Consider the following 10,437-nt stretch of genomic DNA (forward strand, 5'->3'; position numbering starts at 1 on the left):
TAAGCATAACCCAAGCACAACCAATCCGGGTGTGAGACACGCCTCTCCTAGGCTTATATAAGCAGCACCAGTTCTGGGCTTGGGGTCTCTGCAATCAAGCTCTCCCAATAAACGTGTGTGGAAGGATCCTGTTGTAGCGTCGTTCTTGCTGCCCAGTCAGGCGGGTGCACGCAAGAGAAGTAGCCATTATCTACATCCTGATCTGGTGGCAGAGAGAGAGGCAGGGGAAGGTGAACCTGGACCAGCCACGGGCTTTCAAAACCTCAAAGCCCACCCACTTCTTCAACAAGGCCACACCTCCTAATCCTTCTAATCTGTTTGAAAAAGAAAAGAAAAGCAGCAAGGTCCTGGCACAAAACCAAACATACCACTTGGGGAATAGAGAACTCAGGAATAAACCAACACAGCTACAGCCACCCGACTTCTGAGAAAGCTGCCTCTTTGATAAATAACGCTGGGGAAATGGGGTATTCGCAGGTAGAAGACTAAAACTGGATCCTTTTCTTGTACCCTCAATTAAAAAAAAGAAAGAAAAGAAAAAAGAAAGAAATCAACTCATCATAGAACAAGAAACCTTAATGTTAATGTAAGACCAGAAACACTGAAAACTGCTAGAGGGAACCAGGAAAAATACTTCAAAATATAGGAAAGTGCAGGCCCAAGGATCTTCTGAAAAATGACTCCAGGAGGCCAGAAACAATGGCAAGAACTGTGAATGGGTTTACACAAAACAAAAGAGCTTTGTATTGCAAGTAACTGGCAGAATGACAGGACACCTACAGAAGAGTAGGAAATTTTGGCCAGCTACTCAGCTCATCAGAGATTAATATCCAAACATAAAACCCCCGAAAACCAAATAGTTCAATAGGTGGAATGGGCAAATTCGGCAGTTCCTAAGTAAAGAGTCAAAGGAGCAAGAAGTAGATGCAAATCAAACTACACTCAGGCTCAATCTCCTCTCAAGTCAGAATTGACTACCCTCAAGAAAAGATCAAGTACTGGCCTGGATGTGGTGGGAGGGGGAAGCGACCTTCATACAGGGATGGGCTGGTGGCAAAGCAAACTTGTGTGGCTACTCTCCTAGTTGCTTCTCTGTCACTGTGATAAAACACTGACCAAAAGCAACTTGGGGCAGAGGATGTATTCGGTTCCCAGATTACAGTCCATCTTGGAAGGAAGTCGGGGCAGGAACTCAATGCAGGAACTGATGCAGAAACCACGGAGAGGTGCTCCTCACTGGCTTGCTCAGCTTGTTTTCTTTCTTTTTTCTTTTTGAAAGATTTATTTAATTTATATAAGTACACTGTAGCTGTCTTCAGACACACCAGGAGAGGGTGTCAGATCCCATTACAGATGGTCGTGAGTCACCATGTGGTTGCTAGGAATTGAACTCGGGACCTCTGGAAGAACAGTCAGTGCTCTTAACCGCTGAGCCATCTCTCTATCTCCAGTCTAGCTTTTTTTCTTAGATAGTCCAGTACCACTTGCCCAGAAGTAGCACTGTCCATAGTGGGCTGGGGTCCCCCACATCAACTTTCTTTTCTCTTGTTTCATTTTTTTTTTTTTTGCTTGTTTGTTTTTTGTTTTTGTTTTGTTTTTCAAGACAGGGTTTTTTTGTATAGCCCTGCTATCCTGGAACTTGCTCTGTAGACCAGGCTGGAGTCCAACTTACAGAGATCCTCCTGCCTCTGCCTTTGCCTCCTGAATGCTGGGATAAAAGGCATGATTCACCATCCCCTGACCCATCCCACATCAATTTTCAATCATGAAAGTGACCCACAGGCCAATGTGATTGAGGCAATTCCACAACTGAGGTTTCTCCTTCCAAAGTGTAGTTTGTGTCAAATTTGAAACATTTAACCAGCTCAGTTGATTCCTTGTCTGCAAACAACATATCACTATTAAGCCATGACTCTTCCTTTCTTGTTTATCCCCAAGATCACATATTAATATCACAATAGACAAAATTTATAACTTTAACTTAGAGTCCCAAGGTCTGAGTCTAGAGATACCACTCTGGACTTAAGAGCATATTCTGCTGTTCCAGAGGCCCTGAGTTCAACTTCTAGCACTTAAATCAGGTGGCTCACAACCTGTCTGTAATTTAGTTTCAGAGGGTCCAATACTTCCAAGTTCTGAGGACACTTGCAAATATGTGCACATACCCACATACAGGTAAACACACACACACACACAATTTTAAAAACCTTTTTCTTAAATCCTACAGTTTCTTAAAATGTCAACGCTTTCAACGTCAAAGGCGTCTTAAGAATCCACAGTCTCTTAACTGTAGGTCCTGTAAGTAAAAACACGTTTCTACAATCCAAGTCAGGCAAAACCAGATCCCAGCTCCAACAGTGAGTTGATCAGTGTCTGATGCCTTAGACTCACGGTTTTCTGGACTCCAAAGGCGTCCCACAGTTCCATTTCTCCAGATCTGCATTCTACTACCCCCTGCTGCTTATAGTGCCCAAGTGGGCCGGGCTCTCTCACCAACCAGTAATCAGTAAAATGCCCCACAGGATTGCCTATGGACCAATCTGGTAGAGGCAATTCCTCAGTTAAAGTTCTCTTTTCACAGGTGCCTATAGTTTCTGTTACATTGACCAGCCATTATGGAAACCAGTATGAGTGTTCCTGGAAAAACTAAAACTAGAACACGGCATTCGAACCAGCTATAGCACTGCTGGGTGTGTACCCCAGAGAGTCTAAGTCAGCCGGCCTCAGAGACACCTGTACCACAGTGTTATCACAGCACTGTTCACAACCAAGTCATGGAGACAACCAGGAGCCCACCAACAGACAAATGCTTAGAGAACATGTGAGATATATGGGTACACACACAGATTAGAATTTTATTCAACCATAAAGAATAAAATTATGTCATTTGCAAGAAAACAGATGGAACTAGGGATTGCATTAAGAGAAATAAAATGGACTCAAATGAATATTGCATTATTCTTTTATATGTGGAATTGAGATAATTATATGCATGTATATTTATATATATGCATGTATGTATGCATATATATGGAGTGCCAGATATGATGGCTCATACCTTTAATTAATTAGTTAGTTAATTAATTAAATTTTATTTTATGTACATTGGTGTTCCGCCTGCATGTATGTCTGTGTGAAGTTGTCAGATCCTCTGAAACTGGAATTACAGACAATTATGAGCTGCCATGTGATGCTGGGAATTCATCTTGGGTCCTTTGGAAGAACAGCCGGTGCTCTTAACACTAAGCCAGTGCACTTAACACTTAACAGCTAAGCCATCTCGCCAGCCCCCTTTAATTTTTAAAGGTTTCTTAGCAACCTCCAGAATTTTTTTTTAATTTTATGTATATGAGTATTTGCCTACATGGATGTCTGCAGATGTCTGGTGCCTGCAGAGAATAGGAACAAGTGGAGGATTCCCCTAGAACTGGAGTTACAACTGGTTGTGAGCCACCATGTGGTGGCTGGGAATTGAACCCATGTCCTCCGGGAAGAGCAGCCAGTGCTCTTAACCAAGGAGCCATCTCTCCAGCCCCATACCTTTAAAACTAAGAGACCATCACTGTCATCACTCTGGAGGCAGTAGGACCTGGGAACGTGGAGCCAATAAACTAGAGAGACTAAAGTCTCATGCAACAGTCAACTTTACTCGGGGGCCCCAGACAGGTTAGATTTCGAGGGTTAAGAAAGGTCACCCGAGTAAAGTTCTCTTGAGTTTAAGCTGTACACAACCACAAGGGCAAGCTGCACCTGGAACAGAACAAGTGCCCCCTGTACCCCCCCCCCGCCCCCACACCTCTGTTGAGGCATAGAAAGGATAGTTTAAACATTGAATAACAGCAAGCGATAATGAGTAAGCTGAAGCAAACTCACTCCTCTCCACTACACCTGGGAGGGGCAGGAAGACACATTCCCAGAGCAAGCCGGTGTTTTGAGGTCACAAGACTTGTTCTCTTGGAGTGTTCTCACAAGCATCCGGAATTCCCACGTGACTCTCTTCCCAGAATGCAAGCATGAGCTACAGATCCTACACCACTCGTGGGAACACTGTGTGTTTAAGAGAAGTGCCACTCTGATTGGAGCACGACCCACTGTGCCCATCCATAAGTTGGGACACTGTGCTATATAAATTGGTGCAATTATATCTGAAACGGTGGTTACCACCTCAAAGACACTTATGTCCTGGCTCAGCAACTCTTTTTCTGTGAGCCATCTCCTTAGCAAAACAAACAAACAAAAAAAAAGAAACATGTCTATGTTTCTTGTACACACATGAACACATTCACATCAACTTTTTTAAAAGATTTATTTATTTTATGTATATGAGTACACTGTAGCTGTACAGATGGTTGTGAACCATCATGTGATTGCTGGGAGTTGAACTCTGCTTGCTCCAGCCCTGCTTGCCCAGTCTAAAGATTTATTTATTGTTATATGTAAGTACACTGTAGCTGTCTTCAGACACACCAGAAGAGGGCATCAGATCTCACTGTGGATGGCTGTGAGCCACCATGTGGTTGCTGGGAATTGAACTCAGGACCTCTGGAAGAGCAGTCAGTGCTCTTAACTGCTGAGCCATCTCTCCGGCCCTCGCATCAACATTTTTAATAGCCAGAACTTGGCAACAACTCAGACAGACATCAGCAGTGGACCAGCGGACTGGGGTACGCCCCATTCAGTGTGAAGCTATCTCAGAGACAAAAGGAACATGATTCCTGATGTACAGTCAACTTACATCTGAGGAAGCTCAGGACCATCACTGTCCTGGTTGGTTTGTCAAGTTGACACAAGTTTGTGTTTTCTGGGAAGAGGAATCTCAACTGAGAAAAGGCCTCCGTCAGATTGCCTGTGGGTAAGTCCATAGGGCATTCTCTTGATTAATGATTGATGTTGGAGGGCCCAGCTCATGGGGAGGGGTTGGGACCCCGGTGGGGGATGGGGGATAGAGCAGTACCACCCTTCAGCACATGGTCCTGGGTGGTGTAAGAAAGCAGTGCGAGCAGGTAAGCAGGCCATGGGGAGCACGCCGCACTCCCCAACAGCCTCTGCTTTAATTCCTGCCTCCAGGTCTTCTACCTTGCCCTGAAATAAACCCTTTCCTTTCCAGGCTGCTTTTGGTGGTGATCTTTATCACAACACTAGAAAGCAAACATCACTTGAAAGAAAGAGCAAAAGATGATGCATTCTATACAGTTGATATCCCATTCTAGAAAGGGCACCGCAGTGTCCTCTTGTTTTTGTTGTTGTTGTTGTTGTTTTTCGAGACAGGGTTTCTCTGTGTAGCCCTGGCTGTCCTGGAACTCACTTTGTAGACCAGGCTGGCCTCGAACTCAGAAATCCACCTGTTCAGTTTCAAGGCAGCAAAGCGGTAAGGGGAAGCCAAATGCACATATATCTAGCGAACAGCTCTGCATGTCACACGGAAGTAACCATGCAGCCAAAGCTGGCAGATTATATATACATAACACCTTAGTAAGAAAAAACCTCAGTGACTCATACATAGGAAGGACCCAGTGAGATGGCATGATGAACAAGAAAACCTTACAATAGTAACAAAACAATCTAAACCCTTAGGAATAAGTTTAATAACACGCATCCGAACTGGCATGGAAAAAGGACAAGGCATCCTGATGCCCTTAAAGTGTGAGGAGCGGGTGTGGCAACAGTCCCAAGATGGCGCCCGGGACTGCAGCTAAGTCTTATGACTTGCACCTGACTTCCTCATACACCTGAAAATAAGCCACGACCATCGTGAGAGCTGCGCAGGTGTACCATGATGCTGGCGGTGTAAACAAGTCCTTATTTGGTGGAGACGCGCCCCTGCCGCCCTGGTTGGCTGAAGCTGCGTGCCTGGTGAGGTGACGTGGCCTGCCGTGAGTGGATGGGGGCTGAGAGTATATAAGAGTGAGAAGCCCGGTTCCGGGGGAGAAAGACGAGGGGAGAGAAATGAAGGGGAAGAGAGATGAAGAGGGTGAGAGATGAAGACTGGAGATTGCTGAATAAACCGCTGTTAGAAGAACTGGTGGTCATGTCGTTCTTGCTGGTCGAGAGCAGATGCAACATTAAAGGACATGTGGGCACAGCCGGCGGGGAACTGCTTTGCCTTCCCTGAAAGACTTCAACAGCATCAGGCTGCGCCGACATCATAAGCCTAGTGTGCTCGAGCGGAATCTCAGCGAAAACGTGAGCTTCCCATGGATCACGCTTGGTATGGAGAAATGTTCTTATCTCCAGATGGAATTCCCCTCAAGTGACTCCATTCTGGGACTGTGTTCTCTTACACCTTCTGCTCGAGTTTTGGTCAGGGAAATACTGCATGGAAGAGCTGAGTACTTAGGAAGCACAGCCTCATTCTGGGTATAGAGGGAGCACAGATGCATTCTGGGTATAGAGGAGGCGTGGCCATAATCTGAGTATCCAGGAGGAACAGCCACACTCAGAGAGAGTGAGAGCATAGCTGCACTCTGGGGATAGAGGAAGCACAGCTGCATTCTGAGTGTACGGGAGAAGGCTGATGCTGTGTCACCCAGACACTGGTAAGCAGAAGCACCCAAGAAGGAGACAGCCCCTTCATAAGGTCCTAGACTAACAGCGTTAAGGAGTCATTAACCATGGGAAATAAAATCTAACCATTACATCATCTTGCAAAGTGGAAGAAAACAATGTAAACGCCATTAGAGAAATGGGGAAAAGGTACAAACAGACAATTCATAGCATCTTCTTGAAACTCACAGAAAGTCTGCTTTGCAGGTAGAAGCACACCAAAATGACAGCCATACTGGAGGCCTGTCCCTGTCCAGTGAGCAGTGGTAGGACACGCATAGCACATGAGCACATGATCTCCCTTTGTCCAGCATTCTCCAGTCTACCTCAACCTGAAGACACGCCTCTGTGTGTAGAGGAAACAGTATGTCCCACAAGGCTATCCTTTGAGACACTGAATTTCAAAAGACTGGAAATATACTGAGTACCTAGAGGACACGCTACAGAAGCCATTGCGAGCCTGCCTGGTGGAGTTTCATGCATAGATGCAGGATTTCCAGAGAGGCTGGTAAGTGACAAAAGCCATCACAGAAGGAGAAATAAAATGTGCGCCTCTGCCTGTCCTTATAAACAGTAACAGTCACACTAATGACCAAAACTCGAGCAGAAGGTGTAAGAGAACACAGTCCCAGAATGGAGTCACTTGAGGGGAATTCTGGGTGCTTGTGAGGAAAGTCCAAGTAAGCAAGAGAAGAGTCTTGTGACCCCAGTTTCTTCAAAAACACAGAATTGTTCTTGCAATGTGTTTTCATGCCCCTCCCATGTGTAACAGACAGGAATGAGTTTATTCATTATAGACAGATATTGTTGTTTGTTCATATGTCTCTATGGAAAACATGTTTATGCTATGTGTGGCTTGTCCTTGTTCACTTTTCTCATATAAATTGTCCAATCCTCTGAATATAGTTGGCTGTTGCATGAGACATTACTTCATTTATGGGCTCTATTCTCCCAGGTCCCACTACCCCTAGAGCAGTTAACAGAGGCGGATGAAGAAACCTCCCTGAGCTTACCTGAAGGAGTGGATCGATTCCTTGAAGTATTATCATGGTCTAAAAACTAGAAATGGGTGGTACAGAATTCCAGAACTACTTAATGTATATTTTGTTGCTGAACAAAGTACCAAATGTATAGACACTGCCAGGAGCCAAGATTCTAATTGTGGAAGGGGGCTGCATGGTTGTGGCATGAAGCATGTCAAGAACGCTATGATGTGGGATGAATGATGATATGAGTGCTGGAGCTGGCGATACAGCTCAGTGGTACATGCTGCGCTAGCATGCATGGAGCTGTGAGTTCAATCCCAGGTCCCACAAAAACTAGTATAGATATGGCCCATGACTGTTCATACATGTTCATGTCTATATGTAGACATGCCTGTACTTCCTAATCTGTCTACAGGAAGGGCCTAAGAGCAGACAGCCCAAGGGCAGCAGGAACACCCAGCCTCAGATCTCAGCCTAAAGCCATGCTCCGCCAAAAGGAGCCCAGAAACTTGAGTCATGGCTAATTTCACAGGTCACACACCTGAGAAATGCTCAAAGGGGCATGTCACAAGGTTAAGTACCATGTGACAGGGCTCCCACTGGGAACATCTCACTGTTGTGTCCGGCCAGCGGCTCACATGTCTGGGTTCTAGTCTGGAAAGGCATCTTGGAATCTGGAAGAGAAGAGGGGACTAGGCGAACGCGAGAATGATGAAACCAAGGCAGTCAGTCTGATCAAGGTTCGATTTTACTAATTCCGACACTCAGTTATGAAGCAGGGGAAGGGAACCGATTCCCGCCAAATCATCTTGGAGTAAGGTTGTAGGTGAACACGTGATGGCTCCAGAACAGCTAGGAGGCAGGCAGTGGGAGTGGCAGGACGATAGGGCGGCAAGCTCTGCCCCGATGCTCTCTAACACGGAAACCTGAGCAAACAGGTTTCAGGCTGGGGAGGGGAGGTTACATCACACCACAGGAACACCAGAATTAGGAATGACTCACAGACATCAAAGTTAAGTAGTAGCTCACATGTACACAGAGACAAGAGATAATATATGAATACATGTAAGTACAGATATAAAAGGGAAATACATGGCTGAAGGGGTGTTCAGAATACTGTCTGAGGGTCAGGAAGCAACCTGGAGTCTAAAGCCTGCCCTTCAACCACCATACAAGACTGCATCAGGAGGCATCTGTGGTGCGTGTCATGGTTGTATGCGGAGAAAAAGTCTATACCTGTAAGCTGAGACAAGCCAAAGGCTATTTTTCAAACCATCTGCTCTCAAAGACTTAGAAACAGCTGGAGGATCTCAGTCAGTAAACTGCTTGCCTTGTAAACACGGTGACCTGAGTTCAACCTATAGAACTACTTGGGGGGAAACATGCATGCATATAGTGCATACTTCTAATCCCAGTACTTTAGATACAGAGACAGGCAGGTCCCTGGGGCTCACTTGCCAGAAAACAGAAAAATGGTGGATGGTGCCCGAGGAACAAAAACCCAAGAGTGTCCCTAGCTTTTAACATGCACTTGCATATATCTGAACACAGCATAGTGCATGTGCACACACACACACACACACACACACACACAACACAGCCTTTATAGCTGTGTGGTATACTGTATACATAAATGCTATCCTATCTAGGCTGTGTATGTGTCGTATCTGCATACACATGAGCTTGTGTGGTGTGTGCCCACATACTGGAGGCATGATGTGCACACACCATCTGTCATCTCTATGACTGGCACCGTCACACTTAAGAAATGCTCAGTACAGTGGCAGAGCCAGTGGCTCCTACTGTGAAACCAGGGCAGAGACTGTCTCCAGAAGTGACCAACAACAAGACACTATATAAGAAAACATAATTTTTATTTCCATTCTTTTATGAACATATGTATGTCCTCAGAGTTAATCTGAAATGGAGATAACATGCCTCGGACTATAACAGCTGCCATGATTGGTGGTGGTGGTGTGTGTGTGTATGTGTGTGTATGTGTGTGTCTGTCCTGTACAGACCTGGTTTATATCGTGGTCTCCTGAGGCCATGGGCAACAAGTGTGGTTTTCAGGGGCAAGAAACATACACTGAGGGTCACTGCAGAGCTAGGGAGCCAGGGTGTTCTAGCCTGACTCACTGTCCTTAGTTATGAATGGTTCCCAGTATGAATGTGGGCCACCTAACCGTAGCGGACAGTTTGAGCAGGCCACTATCACACTTGGTGGTCTGTCCTCCACATTCTCAGCCCTGTGCCTTAGGTGTGGCTACTGTAGGGCCCAGGTCAGCCTGATATAGGCCAACACCAGGCATGCTGTAGGCACGCTGGAAGTCCCTGGTCTTTGCTGTTTTCTTGAATTGTCTTCACTGCATTAGAAGGTGACCACACTCGATGTTCCTGGAGATCTCCTGTCCTCTCAGGCTGGCCTAAGCAGCCGCTCTAGAAGTACTAGCTTTGTTTGCAGGTTGACATCAAAGGGTGGCAGTTTCATCAAATTCAGGCTTATACCTGTAGTACCCTCAATACTGGCCAGGACTTGATGTGTGTCCCTGTAGAGGACCAGGTGCCCAGGCACTGCCTCCATGAGGATGTGGGTGTAGTTCAGCATGGCCGCTGCTCCTACATCTTCGCTCTTGTCATACCTGGGAGAGAAAGGTCACCTGTCACTACTGCATTCAACTTTGCCTACGTCTCACACCACCTCTCCCCCCATGCAGGTACCACTGAAGTGATTTATATATAGGTGGCCTCTGTGAGAAGCAACTAGACCTGCAACTGCAATATTTCAGAAACAAGGGCTGGAGAGATGGCTCAGAGGTTAAGAGCACTGACTGCTCTTCCAGAGGTCCTGAGTTCAATTCCCAGCAACCACATGGTGGCTCACAACCATCTGTAATGAGATCTGATG

General features: G+C 45.9%; 1 protein-coding gene across 1 annotated transcript in view; it reads right to left on the minus strand.

The window, feature by feature from the left end:
- Nucleotides 1-9,386: 9,386 nt before the first annotated feature.
- Alg12 (ALG12 alpha-1,6-mannosyltransferase) overlaps nucleotides 9,387-10,437 on the minus strand; it is a 13,646-nt gene continuing 12,595 nt past the window's right edge. The window contains exon 8 of the mRNA XM_029469525.1: nucleotides 9,387-10,179. Within this exon, the coding sequence (XP_029325385.1) occupies nucleotides 9,946-10,179 (234 nt within the window). The 3' untranslated portion in view covers nucleotides 9,387-9,945. The remainder of the gene's footprint in view (nucleotides 10,180-10,437) is intronic.

Source organism: Mus caroli, chromosome 15 (genome assembly GCF_900094665.2).
Source record: "Mus caroli chromosome 15, CAROLI_EIJ_v1.1, whole genome shotgun sequence".
Taxonomy (NCBI): Eukaryota; Metazoa; Chordata; class Mammalia; order Rodentia; family Muridae; genus Mus; species Mus caroli.